The sequence below is a fragment of the Ranitomeya variabilis genome, chromosome 2 (assembly GCF_051348905.1).
Source record: "Ranitomeya variabilis isolate aRanVar5 chromosome 2, aRanVar5.hap1, whole genome shotgun sequence".
Lineage (NCBI taxonomy): Eukaryota > Metazoa > Chordata > Amphibia > Anura > Dendrobatidae > Ranitomeya > Ranitomeya variabilis.
Window position 1 is genome coordinate 239022260 of NC_135233.1, and position 19227 is coordinate 239041486.

General features: G+C 45.4%; 1 protein-coding gene across 8 annotated transcripts in view; it reads right to left on the reverse strand.

Annotated features, from left to right (window-relative positions):
* Nucleotides 1-19227, reverse strand: part of LOC143805229 (uncharacterized) — a 286521-nt gene that overhangs the window by 8735 nt on the left and 258559 nt on the right. The window contains exon 1 of one of the 8 annotated variants that reach the window (XM_077284251.1): nt 14020-14121. The exons of 4 other annotated variants lie outside the window; for them this stretch is intronic. In XM_077284251.1, the coding sequence (XP_077140366.1) occupies nt 14020-14085 (66 nt within the window). In that variant the 5' untranslated portion in view covers nt 14086-14121. Of the gene's footprint in view, nt 1-13991; nt 14122-19227 lie in introns of those variants that run through there. 3 more of the 8 variants (XM_077284250.1, XM_077284252.1, XM_077284257.1) reach the window with 3 other exon arrangements.

Sequence of the window (19227 nt, forward strand, 5' to 3'; positions counted from 1 at the left end):
TAGAGTTGAGCGACTTTTACTTTTTTAAGATCAAGTCGGGTTTCGCGAAACTCGACTTTGTCAAAAGTCGGGTGAAATCGGCCGATTATTGCGAAAAGTCGGGGGCCGACTGAAACACGAAACCCAATGTAAGTCAACGGGGAATCAAAGTCGGCAGAGAGTGGAGGACAGAAAAACACCTACAGTGCCCATTTTAATGCCAAAAACATCAATTCTTATTACTGAAGCTTGTCAATCTTAATTTACTTTATAATAATAGTTAGGCATTGAAAACTGGGGGTCATTTGGCTAAAGTGGTGGGGGGGTAGGGCTGGCTCAAGTTTTTCGTGGGCCCAGGAAACGCGGAATACGTCACGGCGGTGGAGCAGGGAGAGGTAAGTATTTCAACTTTGCAAGTGCTGTGATCCTGAGCAAGCAGTGGGGGCCCACTCATTGGCACTGGCACAGGGCCCCTCAAAGTACGGCAGTGTGTTTGACGGCGGGGGCGCCTCCCACCGGCAGAGACACTTTTGCGTACTATGAGGGGCCCTGTGCCAGTGACGTCGCCAACGAGTATGCCCCCCCACCTGATGAAGTGAAGGAACCTGCACTTTCATCTGCACCTTCCTCTTTGTCCCCGTGTAAGGTGGTATAGTATGCGGGAAGGGGAACCTGACTTTCAGCAGGGTCAGATTCTGGCTGTGTAGAGTGCAAGGGGAATGTAGTGGTCTGGGTCAATGTACCAGCAGACTCATCTAGCAGTGTCTGGGCAATGGGCAGGATGAGGAGGAAACACAGATATAGGCCCAAATAATAAAGTGGGCTAAATGCAGTTCAAAATTGGTAAGAGGACTAACCAGGTGGCATTGCTTTGTTCAGCGGAGGACACCTGTAATGGGAGGCTGACACAGTGAGTAGGCCCAAATAAGTAAGTAGGCTAAATGCAGTTCAAAATTGGTAACAGGACTAAACTGGCGGCATTGCTTTGTTCAGCGGAGGACAACTGTAATGAGAGGCTGACACAGTGAGTAGGCCCAAAAAAGTAAGTAGGCTAAAAGCTGTTCAAAATTGGTAACAGGACTAAACTGCCGGCGTTGCTTTGTTCAGCAGAGGACAATTGTAAGGAGTGGCTGACACAGTGAGTAGGCCCTAATAATAAAGTAGGCTAAATGTCAGCAAAAAAATTTTTCATAAATAACCAGGTGGCATAGCTAGGTACAGGGGTGGGCTCCTCTGCTGAGTAGCAGACAGTGATAGTAGTAGGCGCAAAGTATTAACTGGTCTAAATGGAGGCCAGGGCCCCTGTATATTTTAACTATTATCTATCATTTCAACAAATTTGTATTGGCAGTGCCATTGAAGGATTTAACAGCACAGACTACACAGTGGTGGAGCAGGGAGAGGTAAGTATTGCAAGTGGTAGAGCGCTGATCGAGCTGGGGGGGGACACTCTCTCGTGGGCGGTGGTACTGGCCCAGTGCCCCTCATATTACGACGGTGTGTCTGACGTTGGTTGTGCACCACCACCGTCAGAGACACTTCATTGTACTATGAGGGACCCTGTGCCAGTGTCGTCGCCCAAGAGTGGGCCCACCCACCTGTCCAGGCAAACGGCACTCGCACGGGTGCTTGCGCCAGGTGGTGACTACGGCCCTGTGGAGGGAGTCAGCCCATTTAGGGAGGTATAAAAATGGCCTATGGTGGACATTCAGCAGCTGCAAATGGAGGAATTGGAGAAGTCAGTAAGAGGAGGCCAAAAGCAAGACATCATGCAAGCTACGTGTCAGCAGGGGAAGGTGGGGCCAAATAATTTGAAATCCATGATTGGTTAATTTTAATGAAGGTTAGATCATCAACATTTCGGGTAGCCAGACGTGTCCTTTTTTCGGTCAGTATTGAACCTGCAGCACTGAATACTCTTTGTGATAGCACACTAGCAGCAGGGCAAGCGAGCTCCTGTAATACATATTCTGCCAATTCAGGCCAGGTGTCTATTTTAGATGCCCAGTAATCAAAGGGGAATGACCTGTGAGGGAGAACATCGATAAGGGCAGAAAAGTAGTTCGTAACAATACTGGAAAAATGCTGTCTCCTGTCACTTTGAATTGATGCAGCAGTACCTGTCGTGTCAGCGGTCATTGCGAAATCACTCCACAACCTGGTCATAAAACCCCTCTGTCCAACGCCACTTCGGATTTGTGCACCTCTAACACCTCTGCCATGTTGCCCACTACGGCTCGTGTGAGAACCATCACCGCCGCTGTGTGCTGGGAATGCCTGAACCAAACGGTCTACAAGAGTTGCTTGTTTGGTAGCCAATATTTGCGCAAGGTTCTCATGTGGCATGATATTTTGTAATTTTCCTTTATATCGTGGATCCAGGAGGCAGGCCAACCAGTAATCGTCATCGGTTATCATTTTGATAATGCGGGGGTCCCTTTTTAGGATACGCAAGGCATACTCAGCCATGTGGGCCAATGTTCCAGGTGTCAATTCACTGCTTGTGCTGGGTTGAGGAGCACTTTCTTGCAAATCAACATCACTTGTGTCCCGCAAAAACCCTGTACCTGACCTTGCAACGCCACCAGTTTCTATTGCCTCCTGAGAAGCATCCTCCTCCCATAAATATTCATCCCCATCCTCCTCCTCCTCTTCGTCCGCCACCTCGTCCAGGAGAGTTCCCTGAGCAGACAATGGCTGACTGTCATCAAGGCTTCCCTCCTCCTCGGCTGCAGACGCCTGCACCTTAATGTGCATCAAACTTTGCATCAGCAGACGCATTAGTGGGATGCTCATGCTTATGATGGCGTCGTCTGCACTTACCAGCCGTGTGCATTCCTCAAAACACTGAAGGACTTGACAGAGGTCTTGTAGCTTCGACCACTGCACACCAGACAACTCCATGTCTGCCATCCAAGTGCCTGCCCGTGTATGTGTATCCTCCCACAAATAAATAACAGCATGCCTCTGTTCGCACAGCCTCTGAAGCATTTGCAGTGTGGAGTTCCACCTTGTTGCAACGTCGATTATTAGGCGGTGCTGGGGAATATTGAGCAATCGCTGATGGTTCAGCATACGGCTGGAGTGTACGGCTGGAGTGTACGGGCGACCGACAGATGTGCGAGCAAAGTCTTTGCACCTTCAGGAGCAGGGCTGGTAACCCCGGATAATTTTTCAGGAAGCACTGCATCACCAGGTTCAAGGTGTGAGCCAGGCAAGGTATGTGTTTCAGTTCTGAAAGGGCTATGGCAGCCATAAAATTCCTTCCGTTATCACTGACTACCTTGCCTGCCTCAAGATGTACACTGTCCAGCCATGACTGAGTTTCTTGCTGCAAGTACTCGGCCAGTACTTCCGCGGTGTGTCTGTTGTCGCCCAAACACTTCATTTGTAACACAGCCTGCTGACGCTTACCACTAGCTGTTCGATAATGGGACACCTCGTGTGCAACACTGGCAGCTGCGGATGGAGTGGTCGTGCGACTGCGCTCTGTGGACAAGCTTTCGCTTCTGGAGGAGGAGGGGTGGCGAACGCCTACAGCCAATTGTTTCCTAGACCGTGGGCTAGGCAGAACTGTCCCACTATGGCTTTCCCCAGTGGACCCTGCATCCACCACATTAACCCAGTGCGCCGTGATGGACACGTAACGTCCCTGGCCATGCCTACTGGTCAATGCATCTGTTGTGAGGTACACCTTTCCACTGACTGATCGCCTCAGTGCATGGACAATGCGGTCTTTGACATGCTGGTGGAGGGCTGGGATGGCTTTTCTCGCAAAGAAGTGCCGACTGAGTAGGTCATAGCGTGGTACTGCATAGGCCATCAGGTCTTTGAAAGCTTCGCTTTCAACCAACCGGTAGGGCATCATCTCTTAACGAGATTAGTCTAGCTATGTGGGCGTTCAAACCCTGTGTACGCGGATGATAGGATGAGTACTTTCTTTTCCTAGCGAGAGTCTCTTGTAGGGTGAGCTGGACTGGAGAGCTGCATATGGTGGAACTAGCGGTGGTGGTGGACATGGCGGATTGAGAGAGGGTTGGTGATGGTATTCTTGATGTTGGCCTACATACAGTGTTTCCTACCAATAACCTTGTGATTCCCTGACTGCTTTGGCCTTGCGACGATACCTCCACATTTGCTGCTGGTGGTGTCCTAACCGGTGGGCTTACAGTGAGGGAAGCAATGTAGCGTTGCTGACTACCTTCATTCTGAGCTGGTGCACCAACGGTACGTGATGCTTGGTAGTTAGTCCAGGCTTGCAAGTGCATGCTGGTTAAATGTCTACGCATGCACGTTGTATTTAAATTTTAAAGATTCTTCCCTCTGCTAAAGGTCTTTGAGCATTTCTTACAGATAACTTTGCACTGATCATTCAGATCTTGGTTAAAAAAATTGCCACACTGCACTCTTCCTACTATCAAATACCTTTTCAGGCATTGCACGCTGTGCTACTTTCACCGGATGGCCACGCTGTCCTAAAACTGTTTTTGTTTTTGACACACGTTTTTGGCCTGATACGGGCCTGCCAGATGACAGCTGTTGCGATGTAGATGGCTGCTGCGGATCATCCTCCTCCGCTTCTGAGTTGTTTTTAAGCACATGCGTTTGTTTGCGTTAAAAACGCATGCGTTTTTATAGAAAAAAACAAGAATACACACTGATAAGCCACCCCCCACCATCAAGGTGATAAAGGGATCCAAACCCTAACCCTACCCCTAAAGCCGGTAATTCAATTGCCGGCTTTTCATTTCTCCTGCCTAAACCCGACTTTTTCCCACGCTCGACGTCATATGAGGACATCCAGCAGAGGGCGCATCACCGCGACTGAAGGTAACTATAGGTCATTGACCTACATTACCTTCATTCCCCGGGGTTTACAGGCAGGAGCACAGCTGCATTATAGCAGAGCTCCTGCCTGTAAAATATTTTAACCCCTTCAGATGGATTTACATCGTGGGACGTTACAGATCTACGGAAAGTATGTATATTGTTGGTTTATTATTTTTAATTTGTTACAGAACGAGGGTCTTCAGGTGGATTGAGAGAGCAATAAAATATTACAACAACCTGTGTGTTTATTTCATTAAAATACTTTGCAATATTGTGTGTTTTTTTTAACCATTTCATACAATTGGATTAATAATGGATAGGTGTCATAATTGACGCCTCTCCATTATTAATCTGGCTTAATGTCACCTTACAATAGCAAGGTGACATTAACCCTTCATTACCCTATATCCCACCGCTACACGGGAGTGGGAAGAGAGTGGCCAAGTGCCAGAATAGGCGCATCTTACAGATGTGCCTTTTCTGGGGTGGCTGGGGGCAGATGTTTTTAGCCGGGGGGGGCCAATAACCGTGGACCCTCTCCAGGCTATTAATATCTGCCCTCAGTCACTGGCTTTACCACTCTGGCGGAGAAAATTGCGCGGGAGCCCATGCCAATTTTTTCTGCGATTTAACCCTTAAATTTAATAGCTACAGCGCCGAAATTTTGCACATACACACTACTAATATTAGTAGTGTGGAATATGGTTTACTGTATGTAAACCATGTCTCATATCATGTCGGGTTTAGGCAGGAGAAATGAAAAGCCGGCAATCGGCTTTTCTGCTATATAGCGCTGAAGTAAATATAGATATAGATATATACAGTGCCTACAAGTAGTATTCAACCCCCTGCAGATTTAGCAGGTTTACACATTTGGAATTAACTTGGCATTGTGACATTTGGACTGTAGATCAGCCTGGAAGTGTGAAATGCACTGCAGCAAAAAAGAATGTTATTTCTTTGTTTATTTTTATTTTTTTAATTGTGAAAAGTTGTTTCAGAGGGTCATTTATTATTCAACCCCTCAACCCACCAGAATTCTGTTTGGTTCCCCTAAAGTATTAAGAAGTAGTTCAGGCACAAAGAACAATGAGCTTCACATGTTTGGATTAATTATCTCTTTTTCCAGCCTTTTCTGACTATTTAAGACCCTCCCCAAACTTGTGAACAGCACTCATACGTGGTCAACATGGGAAAGACAAAGGAGCATTCCAAGGCCATCAGAGACAAGATCGTGGAGGGTCACAAGGCTGGCAAGGGGTACAAAACCCTTTCCAAGGAGTTGGGCCTACCTGTCTCCACTGTTGGGAGCATCATCCGGAAGTGGATGGCTTATGGAACTACTGTTAGCCTTCCACGGCCTGGACAGCCTTTGAAAGTTTCCTCCCGTGCCGAGGCCAGGCTTGTCCGAAGAGTCAAAGCTAACCCAAGGACAACAAGGAAGGAGCTCCGGGAAGATCTCATGGCAGTGGGGACATTGGTTTCAGTCAATACCATAAGTAACGTACTCCACCGCAATGGTCTCCATTCCAGACGAGCCCGTAAGGTACCTTTACTTTCAAAGCGTCATGTCAAGGCTCGTCTACAGTTTGCTCATGATCACTTGGAGGACTCTGAGACTGACTGGTTCAAGGTTCTCTGGTCTGATGAGACTAAGATCGAGATCTTTGGTGCCAACCACACACGTAACGTTTGGAGACTGGATGGCACTGCATACGACCCCAAGAATACCATCCCTACAGTCAAGTATGGTGGTGGCAGCATCATGCTGTGGGGCTGTTTCTCAGCCAAGGGGCCTGGCCATCTGGTCCGCATCCATGGGAAGATGGATAGCACGGCCTACCTGGAGATTTTGGCCAAGAACCTCCGCTCCTCCATCAAGGATCTTAAGATGGGTCGTCATTTCATCTTCCAACAATACAACGACCCAAAGCACACAGCCAAGAAAACCAAGGCCTGGCCGATCTGTTTTGCTCAACCCTAATTTTGATGATTGGCAGCTGTCACACACTTCTCAAACGCAGTAAAAAACGCATGTAAACGCGTCTAAAAAACGCAGCGTTTGCATGCGTTTACATGCGTTTTTTCACCACCTGCGTTTGCGTTAAAAACGCGTTTTTAAACGCAAATGTGAAACTAGCCTAAGATGGTGGGGACCGAGACCTATGTCATCACGCTGCCCACACTCTGCGTCCTCCTTCGTTGGCTGAGAAATGGCACTGAACACGTCATATGAAACGCGACTTTGGCGCGAAGATCGCCGACCTCATGGCCGATCCCACATTAGGATCGGGTTGGGTTTCATGAAACCCGACTTTGCCGAAAGTCGGCAATTTTTGAATTTGTCCGATCCGTTTCGCTCAACCCTAGTCACAACTGTAATCCCACGTAGAGACTATGAGTACGGCGTGTACTGCCAACCCGTATCCTCATATGTCTGGCCAGCAGGACCCAAACCCCTAACACAGATAAGTGTTAGATGATCTGGATTCCCCCGTCCCCTACCCACTCGCCCACCAGAGCCTGTCTTTTTTAGTAGACATGGGCATCCCACAGCACAGGATTTTCGGATGTCCGCTCTGGATGGGGAGATACTTCTTTCTCTCTCTCTCTCTCTCTCTCCCCCCCCAGGTTCATTCCAGAGGCGACGAGGAGAAGATCAAAGTAAAGTAAAGAAGAAGATTATACCAAAGGGAAGAAGACAGAAAAAAGAAGATGAGCGATTTCCCCAACTCGCTTTTATTTTTAGGGGTTTTGTGTAAGGGTCCTTCTAGGATCACTATGCGGCCTTTTTTCTATATGTCCCTGTGGATTGGGGCACCGGGGCTACCTTTTGTGGCGTTTTTTTGGGACCTCCGTACTGCTCCCCCATGCTCCGGCGGTCACCAGCTTTAATTTAGGTCCCGTCTTCTCTCGGGCCTAGTTGCGGCGTTGACCCTGCCCCCTTCCCTGACATGCTCTTGCGGTCGCCATTTTCTGGCTTGTGGATCCGGATGGTGACCCTTTCACTGCGGGTCCGGCATATTCTCAGTGCACAACAGCCTGGAAGCAGACTACAGGACAACTGCACTTACTGTGAATAGCTCTGCTCTGCAGACTGACACTCCTCTGCATTTCTTTCAGTCCCCTAACCTTCTGGTATCAGTTAGTGGGTCTGCTCATCATGCCTAATGCCAAAGGAGAGCGTTCTTGTCCTCCTGCCTTCTCCTCTGCTCTTGTCAGACACTTTGTATGCTCTTTGTGTAAATGTAATCCCTTCATGTCAGTCCTCTCTCCTCTGTCAGGACTGCAGCAACCCTCTGTGCCCACCGTCCAGGAGTCCCCTTCGGAGCCAGGTGAGAGCGAGGCCCCCATCCCAGTTTGGGCTTCCTCTCCGTCACAGTCCGTGGCGGACCTCACCAAGGTGTCACAGACCCTGGTGCCCGTGTTTGACAGGTTGCCCCTTCTGGCTTCCACAGTTGCTAGTGGGTCACCAGACTCACCGTCTGAGCCCTCTAACACAGGCTGTAAGAGATCCAGGCAGGCACATCTTTCTAGGTCCTCTTCCCGCTGTTTGCCCCTTCCCATTTCTGCTCTCCGGAGTCAGGCGAGGCAATTTCGGACACACTTTCAGAGGATGACTCAGATCTGGATTCGGACCAAGTCTCTAACATAAGAGACATAGTCCAGAGCCTCATTCTGGCAGTCAACCAGATCTTTAGCATTATGGACACCTCTACGGAACCCGCAGATCAGGCGGTTTTGTTTAGACTGTCAAAACCACCTCTCAAGGCCTTTGCTCCACATAGAGAATTTGAGGAGGTACTTGCCAGGGAAAGGGAGAACCCAACCAGACGCTTTCAAAAAGAGGGAAGCGCCTTGGCATCCTATATCCCTTCTCTCCTGAGCTCACTGCCAACTGGACATCCTCTCCTACCGTGGACCCGCCAGTTTCCAGACTGTCTGCCAACACGGTCCTCCCGCTTTCTAATGGAGCATCCCTAAAGAATTCCAATGACCAGATCATAGAATCTTTTCCAAGTCGGTCTTTGAAGCAGCTGCTTTTACATTGACACCCAGGTAGAGGCAAAAGCAGGGCATAAAGTCCATAGCTGCATGGGCTAAACAACTTTGTCAGGGCATTCTTGCTGGTGCTCGACTGGAGGAATTGGCCGACCTCGCGGACCAGATTTCTAAAACAGGGAAGTACATGGTATCTGCCTCCCTGGATGCCGCGTCTTGCGCTGCTCAGGCATCCAGCAATCTTGTGGCTATCCGACCGACTATTTGGCTCAAGGCCTGGCAGGCGGACTTATCGTCAAAAATCCCCTACAAGCCTGCCTTTCCAGGGTTCCCATCTGTTTGGCTCCAGGTTGGACCAAATTATTAAGGAGGCCACTGGGGGCACGAGTTCCCTCCTTCCCCAGTCCAAACTGAAGCATCAGTTTCGGTCCTTTTGTCACTTTCGCCGTTTCTCAGAGACGGAGGTTTTTTCCCCACCAGCCGAGGCCACAGGCTTGCCAGGATAGGAAAAAAGCTTCCTTCAAACCGACCCCTTCCTGGCGTTCCCGTAATGCCACCAGGCCTAGACCTAGCAGATCTTCCTCAGCATGACTTATCTCAAGATCCAGCGTATCTCCCAGGCTGGGTGGTTGTCTCCGTTTTTTCATAGACGCTTGGCTCGCCTCAGTGGAGGACGCATGGGTCAGGGAGGTCATTTCCTCAGGATACAAAATAGATTTCGTTTCACGGCCCCGAGATCGATTCTTCGAATCCCGTCCTGCTTCTCTGGTTCTGGGTTTCTTTGCATCCATTACCTCCTTTCTCAGTTCAGGGGTCATCGTCCCCATTCCAGACCAGGAACGTTTCACAGGTTTCTATTCAAACCCGTTTGTGGTGCCAGAGAAAGACACAGCGGTTCGACCCATCCTGGCGCTAAAGTTACTGAACAAAGGGTCCGCCTGCGACATTTCAGGATGGAGTCCCTTCGTTCAGTAATTGCTTCCATGGAGGCACAGGAATTCCTGTGCTCCATAGACATCCAAGATGCCTATCCCCATGTCCCTATTTTCTGAGGGCATCAGAGAATCCTGAGTTTTGTGGCACAGCAGGACTATTTTCAATTTGTCGTCCTACAGTTTGGGCTCGCAACCGCTTCCAGGGTTTTCACAAAAATCATGGCAGCGTTGATGGTCATTTTGAGGATCAGAGGCCTAGTCTTAACCCGTACCTCGACGACATCTTCATCAAGGCTCTGTCTTTCTCAGGCCCAGGAAAGTCTGGCCATTGTTCTACATCTTGACCCGTTTCGGGTCGTTAGTCAACAGGGCAATGTCTTGCCTTGTTCCGACTCAGCGCCTCATTTTTCTAGGCATTCTGTTCAACACCCGCCAGACAAGGGTTTTTCTTCCCGAAGAGAAATAAGTAATCCTCCAGCAGGGAGTTTACTCTCTTCAAGGCCCTCTGCTTCCTTCTGCTCAGCCATGAGGGTCCTGGGAAGGATGGTGGCAGCGTCGGAAGTGATCCCCTTTGCGCAATTCCATTCAAGACCACTTCAGCAGGCCATCCTTTCGCAGTGGGACAAGTCTGTTCTCTCTCTGGATCCTACGATTTGTCTCTCTTCCTGAGTCAAATCGTCGCTTAATTGGTATCTGTCATCCCCTCTCATCTTCCAGGGCCGGTCCTTCCTTCCCGTTCACTAGCAGGTGGTGACGACAGCCATCTGACTTTCCAGGGTCATTGGTCGACAGAGGAATCCTCTCTGACGATCAATATCCCCGAGATAAGGGCCATTCTTCTGACTCTCCATCACTGGGAAAGGCTTCTCAGGGGTATGCCAATCCCACAGTGGTGGCATATGTCAATCACCAGGGAGGGACTCGGATACCTCAGCCATTGCCAAGGAGCTCAAAGATTTTCCTCTGGGCAGAGACGACGGTTCCGGCGATATCCGCAGTGCATATCCCCGGCCATGGACAAATGGGATGCCGACTTTCTCAGCCGCAAGGGTCTCGCAGCAGTAGAGTGGTCCCTGCAGCAGGAAGTCTTCCATCAGATTTGCCTTCGATGGGAAACTCCGAACGTGGACTTCATGGCGTCCCGGCTGAACAGGAAGGTTCCATGGTTCGTTTCCAGGTCCAGTGATCCTCTTGCGGTGGGCACCGATGCTCTGGCCATTCCCTGGTCGCAGTTTGTTCTTCCCTATCTGTTTCCTCCCCTGCCCCTTCTTCCCAAACTGTTGAAGAAGATCAAGGCGGAAGGGGTGATGGTCATTCTGATTGCACCGGATTGGCCCAGAAGGTCTTGGTTTGCAGAGATCGTCAATCTTCTCGCAGATGCCCCCTTGAGGCGCCCAGACAGACCAGATCTTTTGTCCCAAGGTCCGATCTGCCACCAGAATTCTCAGTCGCTCAATTTAATGGCGTGGCTGTTGAAACAGCGGTGCTGAGAGCGTCTGGATTTTCAGATTGGGTGATTCACACCATGATCAAGGCTAGGAAGCAGTCGTCTTCCAGGGTCTATTATCGGACCTGGAAAGCCTATTTCAGCTGGTGAGTCTAATCACATTTCGCCTATGTCCTTTTCTCTCCCTTCCTTGTTGGAATTTCTCCAGGCAGGACTGGACGCTGGTCTTACCCTTAGTTCTCTGAAGGGCCAGGTGTCAGCACTTTCCATTCTTTTCCAGAAGAATTTATCCTCCCATTCTCAGGTCAGAACTTTTCTTCAAGGGGTAGTGCATGCAGCTCCTCCGTACTGGACACCTGTGGACCCATGGGACCTCAATCTAGTTCTGGAGGTCCTGAGGAATTGTCTCTGTGCACCTTAAGAGGTTTCCCTGTCCTTTCTGTCTTGGAAGGTGGCGTTTCCTGTGGCCATCACCTCCATTAGGCGTGTCTCGGAGTTGGCGGCTCTTTCCTATTGCCCTCCTTTCTGGGTCCTTCACCAGGATAAGGTGGCTTTGCGGCCTCCGCCTTCCTTCCTTCCCAAGGTGGTGTCCGGTTTTCACCTAAATGAGGATATTGTCCTCCTTTCCTTTTGTCCTACTCTGTCTCATCTTCTGGAGCATTCACTGAACAAGGTAGACCTGGTCAGGGCAGTGAGGGACTATCTGGCTAGGAACGCCCCCTTTAGGAAGTCGGACTCTCTTTTTGTCATTACAGATGATGCGCGAAGAGGCTTGCCGGCCTCCAAGGCTGCGATTGATTGCTGGATCCGAACAATTTTGGAGGCTTACCGGGTCAAGAACAGATTGCCTCTCCGTGGAATTAAGGTTCACTCTACCCGGGCAGTGGGCGTCTCCTCAACAATACACCGTAGGGCATTCACCCTACAACTTTGCAAAGTGGCAACCTGGTCTTCCATTTACACTTCCGCCAAATGTTATAAGTTCCATACCTACACTTCGGCGAACGTCAGCCTAGGCAGACGGATCTTGCAGGCGCTAGTGGTGAGTTCTCTGACCTGAACAGAGTTTCTGCGGTTCCGTCCCCAGGGACTGCTTTGGGACACCCCATAGTTCCTGTATCCCCCAATGAAGCGATAGAGAAAACAGGATTTTTGGTTGCTTACTGTAAAATCTTTTTCTTGGAGCCTTCATTGGTGGACACAGCAACTCTCATGTTTATCAGCTCTTTTTTTCTGTGTTCGGTTATAGTTTGGAGTTGTTTTTCTCTTTATCTTGTTCCTTCTCCTACTGCTTTCTCATTAACTGATTAACCTAGTGCCAGTCAGTGGGGTGTATACTGCAGAGGAGGAGCTATCTTTTTTTGTGCATAGTGTCAGCCTCCTAGTGGCAGCAGCATACACCCATGGCTCCTGTGTCCCCCAATGAAGGCTCCGAGAAACAGATTTTATGGTAAGCAACCACAAATCCAGTGTTTCCGCCACACATAGCATTTTGTATTTAGCCCAAAATCTTATACTTTGGTCTCATCTAAACAGAGCCCCTTCTTCCACATTTTTGAATGATGGATTGAACAGTGCTTTGTGAGATGTTCAGAGCTTGGGTTTTGTTTTTTCATAATCTATCCCTGCTTTATTCTTTTCCACAACTTTATTCCTGACATGTCTGGTGTGTTCTTTGGTTTTCAATAAGCCAAATGTTCTCAGACAAACCTCTGAGGCCTTCACAGAACAGCTGTAGTTATATCGAGGATACACACCAGGTGGAAGATTACTAATTATGTGTCTTCTGGAGGCAATTGGTCACTTAGGGTTTTATTTAGCGTATCAAAATACAAATACAAGTCACAATTTCCAAATTAATAATTTTTAAATAATTAGAAAACCTGTGTATACGGGGGGCATATACATCAGTGACTATATACAGTGTATACAGGGGGTATATACATCAGTGACTATATACAGTGTATACAGGGGGTATATACATCAGTGACTATATACAGTGTATACAGGGAGTATATACATCAGTGACTATATACAGTGTATACAGGGAGTATATACATCAGTGACTATATACAGGGGGTATATACATCAGTGACTATATACAGTGTATACAGGGGGTATATACATCAGTGACTATATAGTGTATACAGGGGGTATATACATCAGTGACTATATACAGTGTATACAGGGGGTATATACATCAGTGACTATATACAGTGTATACAGGGAGTATATACATCAGTGACTATATACAGTGTATACAGGGAGTATATACATCAGTGACTATATACAGTGTATACAGGGAGTATATACATCAGTGACTATATATACAGTGTATACAGGGGGTATATACATCAGTGACTATATACAGTGTATACAGGGAGTATATACATCAATGATTATACAGGGAGTATATACATCAGTGACTACATACATCAGTGACTGACAATATAAGGTGTATATAGGGGGTACATACATGTATCATTTCATTCACAAAAACTTGCTACTTTGTGTTGGTATCACATAAAATTTCAACAGCGTACATTTAGGTTTGTCGGTGTAACGTGAAAATGTTCACAGGGTATGTATACTTTTTAAAGGCACTGTACCAGTCAGTGGGTAGCCGCATGTAGCTACTTACACACTTTACAAATGTGTACATACAGATATATTCTAACATACCCAGGCACACATAGTTACACACATACAGAATTTAGATAAATACATATATTATATATATATTATAGACACACATTTTCCCACATACACAGCCCTGAAGTGGAGCTGCAGGTACCCACACATATCCAGCTATATTCCCGCACTCACTGCCGCCTCTGCCCGCTCGGCTCCTTGTCGCTCATATTTCTCCGCTCTCCCGCACTGACAACACATTCAGCTTCCATTGTTCCTAAGGAAACCAGACACGACCAATCAATCCACGGCACGCTGTAGGTGAGAGCGCAGAGCGTATCAATCCAGAGATCAGCACCAGAGACAGCTGCGGAGATCCCTGCACAGACCAGACCAGACCAGACCAGACCAGTCCAGTGGAGTGTATACATCAGTGACTATATACAGGGAGAATATACATCAGTGACTATACACAGTGTATACAAGAAATACATAAATCAGTGACTATATACAGGTAGTATATACATCAGTGACTATATACAGGGAGTATATACATCAGTGACTATATACAGTGTATACAGGAGGTATATACATCAGTGACTATATACAGGGAATATATACATCAGTGACTATATACAGTGTATACAGGGAGTATATACATCAGTGACTATACAGTGTATACAGGGAGTATATACATCAGTGACTATATACAATGTATACAAGGGGTATATACATCAGTGATTATATACAGTGTATACAGGGGGTATATACATCAGTGACAATATACAATGTATACAGGGGGTATATAAATCAGTGACTATATACAGTGTATATATACAAGGAGAATATACATCAGTGACTATATACAGGGAATATATACATCAGTGACTATATACAGGGAATATATACATCAGTGATTATATACAGTGTATACAGGGGGTATATACATCAGTGATTATATACAGTGTATACAGGGGGTATATACATCAGTGATTATATACAGTGTATACAGGGAATATATACTGTACATCACTGACTATATACAGTGTATACAGGGGGTATATACATCAGTGATTATAAACAGTGTATACAGGGAGTATATACATCAGTGACTATATACAGTGTATAAAGGGGGTATATACATCAGTGATTATATACAGAGTATACAGGGAGTATATACTGTACATCACTGACTATATACAGTGTATACAGGGGGTATATACATCAGTGATTATAAACTGTATACAGGGAGTATATACATCAGTGACTATATACAGTGTATACAGGGAGTATATACATCAGTGACTATATACAGTGTATACAGGGAGTATATACATCAGTGACTATATATAGTATATACAGGGGGTATATACATCAGTGACTATATACAGTGTATACAGGGGGTATATACATCAGTGACAATATACAATGTATACAGGGGGTATATAAATCAGTGACTATATACAGTGTATACAGGGAGTATATACATCAGTGACTATTTACAGTGTATACAGGGAGTATATACATCAGTGACTATATACAGTGTATACAGGGAGAATATACATCAGTGACTATTTACAGTGTATACAGGGGTATATACATCAGTGACTATATACAGGGGGTATATACATCAGTGACTATATGCAGTGTATACAGGGAGTATATACATTAGTGACTATATACAGGGGGTATATACATCAGTGACTATATACAGTGTATACAGGGGGTATATACATCAGTGATTATAAACTGTATACAGGGAGTATATACATCAGTGACTATATACAGTGTATACAGGGAGTATATACATCAGTGACTATATACAGTGTATACAGGGAGTATATACATCAGTGACTATATATAGTATATACAGGGGGTATATACATCAGTGACTATATACAGTGTATACAGGGGGTATATACATCAGTGACAATATACAATGTATACAGGGGGTATATAAATCAGTGACTATATACAGTGTATACAGGGAGTATATACATCAGTGACTATTTACAGTGTATACAGGGAGTATATACATCAGTGACTATATACAGTGTATACAGGGAGAATATACATCAGTGACTATTTACAGTGTATACAGGGGTATATACATCAGTGACTATATACAGGGGGTATATACATCAGTGACTATATGCAGTGTATACAGGGAGTATATACATTAGTGACTATATACAGGGGGTATATACATCAGTGACTATATACAGTGTATACAGGGGGTATATACATCAGTGACTATATACAGTGTATACAGGGGGTATATACATCAGTGACTATATACAGGGGGTATATACATCAGTGACTATATACAGTATATACAGGGGGTATATACATCAGTGACTATATACAGTGTATACAGGGAGTATATACATCAGTGACTGTATACAGTGTATACAGGGGGTATATACATCAGTGACTATATACATTGTATACAGGTGGTATATACACATTAGTGACTATATACAGTGTATACAGGGAGTATATACATCAGTGACTATATACAGTATATACAGGGGGTATATACATCAGTGACTATATACAGTGTATACAGGGGGTATATACATCAGTGACTATATGCAGTGTATACAGGGAGTATATACACATCAGTGACTATTTACAGTGTATACAGGGGTATATACACATCAGTGACTATATACAGTATATACAGGGGGTATATACACATCAGTGACTATATACAGTGTATACAGGGGGTATATACATCAGTGACTATATACAGTGTATACAGGGGGTATATACATCAGTGACTATATACAGTGTATACAGGGAGAATATACACCAGTGACTATATACAGGGAGTATATACATCAGTGACTATATACAGTGTATACAGGGGGTATATACATCAGTGACTATATACAGTGTATACAGGGGGTATATACATCAGTGACTATATACAAGGAGTATATACTGTACATCAGTGACTATACAGGGAGTATATACATCAGTTATTATATACAGGGAGAATATACATCAGTGACTATACAGGGAGTATATACTGTACATCAGTGATATATACAGTGTATACAGGGAGCATATACATCAGTGACTATATACAGTGTATACAGGGAGTATATACATCAGTGACTATATACAGGGAGTATACACATCAGTGACTATACAGTGTATACAGGGAGAATATACACCAGTGACTATATACAGGGAGCATATACATCAGTGACTATATACAGTGTATACAGGGAGTATATACATCAGTGACTATACAGGGAGTATATACATCAGTGACTATATACAGGGAGAATATACATCAGTGACTATATACAGGGAGAATATACATCAGTGACTACAGGGAGTATATACTGTACATCAGTGACTATACAGTGTATACAGGGAGCATATACATCAGTGATATATACAGTGTATACAGGAAGTATATACATCAGTGACTATATACAGGGAGTATATACTGTACATCAGTGACTATACAGTGTATACAGGGAGTATATGCATCAGTGACTATATACAGGGAGTATATACACATCAGTGACTATACAGTGTATACAGGGAGCATATACATCAGTGACTATATACAGGGAGAATATACATCAGTGACTATATACAGTGCATACAGGGAGTTTATACATCAGTGAAAAAAAAGCCAAATATGAAAAAATCTAATTGGACGTATCCAACAAATCCCACCATTCATGAGAAAACATAGCCTAAGTAGGATTTAAAACATAACCTTTAATGTGAAAAAAGTAAAAAAGAAAAACATAAAGTGTCGCCCCAAGGAATATGAGGAAGTACTAAATGATGTAGCCTGTATGGAAAAACACCATTTCCAAATAGTACATATAAAATATTAGTAAGGACAACCGTTGCACAAACAAAGTGTGCTGTCCCACAATCCCAAGATACCTCTTGTTATAACTATAGCACTTGTACGGTGCAAAAAATAACTAGGTAACCTTGTTTGTATAAATTATTAGCAGGTATCACAAAGAGTGAAAGATAGGGGGGAAGGAATAAAGCAAAAATGGTAGATGTCATATACAACCAAGGTATATTAATAAAGGAACGATCTCACCAGTTGCCAAGGACGGGTTAGGTGAAGCCCACAGTTCGCTGGAATTGAAAAGTCCATAAATCAGCGACGTCGGGAGACAATACCCTGTCAATCCCTGAAGGGCTATCGGTAAACCTAAAATCCTGAGCTCCCGCCCTTACAAGGGCAGTCCACATCTACCCCTGGATAATATCATGCCCTGCACTCTCCCTAATAGAATGTCCCAACGCGTTTCTTCGCAAGCCGGATCATCAGGGGACTAGCTTGCCTGGGAGTTAAAGTGCATAAGTGCTAAAGAGAAGGACATAGAGACCTGCCACCCTCCATGTTACCCTGAAGAGAGTGGGGAAAGCTACCAGATACTCATTAAATAATGTGTTAACGGGCGTGATTAACCTATCACATCCTATACACAGATCATGTGATGGGTATCATTAGACAAACAAAATGCGCGACGTTATTAATCAATGGAACGTACATAGTGGGATGAAACCGGGATCCCCCTGGAGACAAGACACAAACCGCAAATCATTGTGAGCGACAGTACCTGTAAGATCTAGTCAAAAGTACTGAAAATGCCATAAGTCCGATGAAGGAACACGAGGCCGACTACTTCCGGTGACAACGGAAGTTCATGTTGCTGGGATACCAAGACGCTAACTACACGCCACTATAGGGACCGAAACTTCCGATGACAGCGGAAGTAAGGGTTGCCAGGGCGCTAAGACGCTCTGATTAGTCTAGGATTCCCGTATACAAATACAACAAAACGCCAGTGGGCGTGGTGGATATAATGAGTATACGTAAAGAGACTACAATCAGAGCGGCAAAGCCTATGATTTACCAAAGACTGCGCATGCGCATATGATAGAAAAAACTACATGTGCACCAAATGGAAATGTGTCTATATACATGGGGCCATAACATAATGGACCCTAGGGATAGATTAGACCATAGATGACAATGCACATATATAAGAAGATGCTATAATTTCCAGCAAAAAAAAACCTTTTACAATGTATCCCCACACAGTGTTAAATGGGAATGCTGTAGTATAGACAAAGCAAAGCCATTTAAAATATCGGACTTACTCTAATCATTGAACCCCTAATTAGAGTACATAAGGGGTAATAGTGATAACAAACAATAACTATACAAATACTAAAAACATGGGGCGATGGGAAAGGATTTATGGGAGGGCACGCGATATGCGTCAGCTGACAACTTAGCTATCAAACAACGAGAAAAAAAGGAGGGGGGGTTTACCAGAAACATTAGATAAAGCATCCATAGTTAATTTGGTCATTGAGACCATGGGGTGAAATGGTATTTAAATA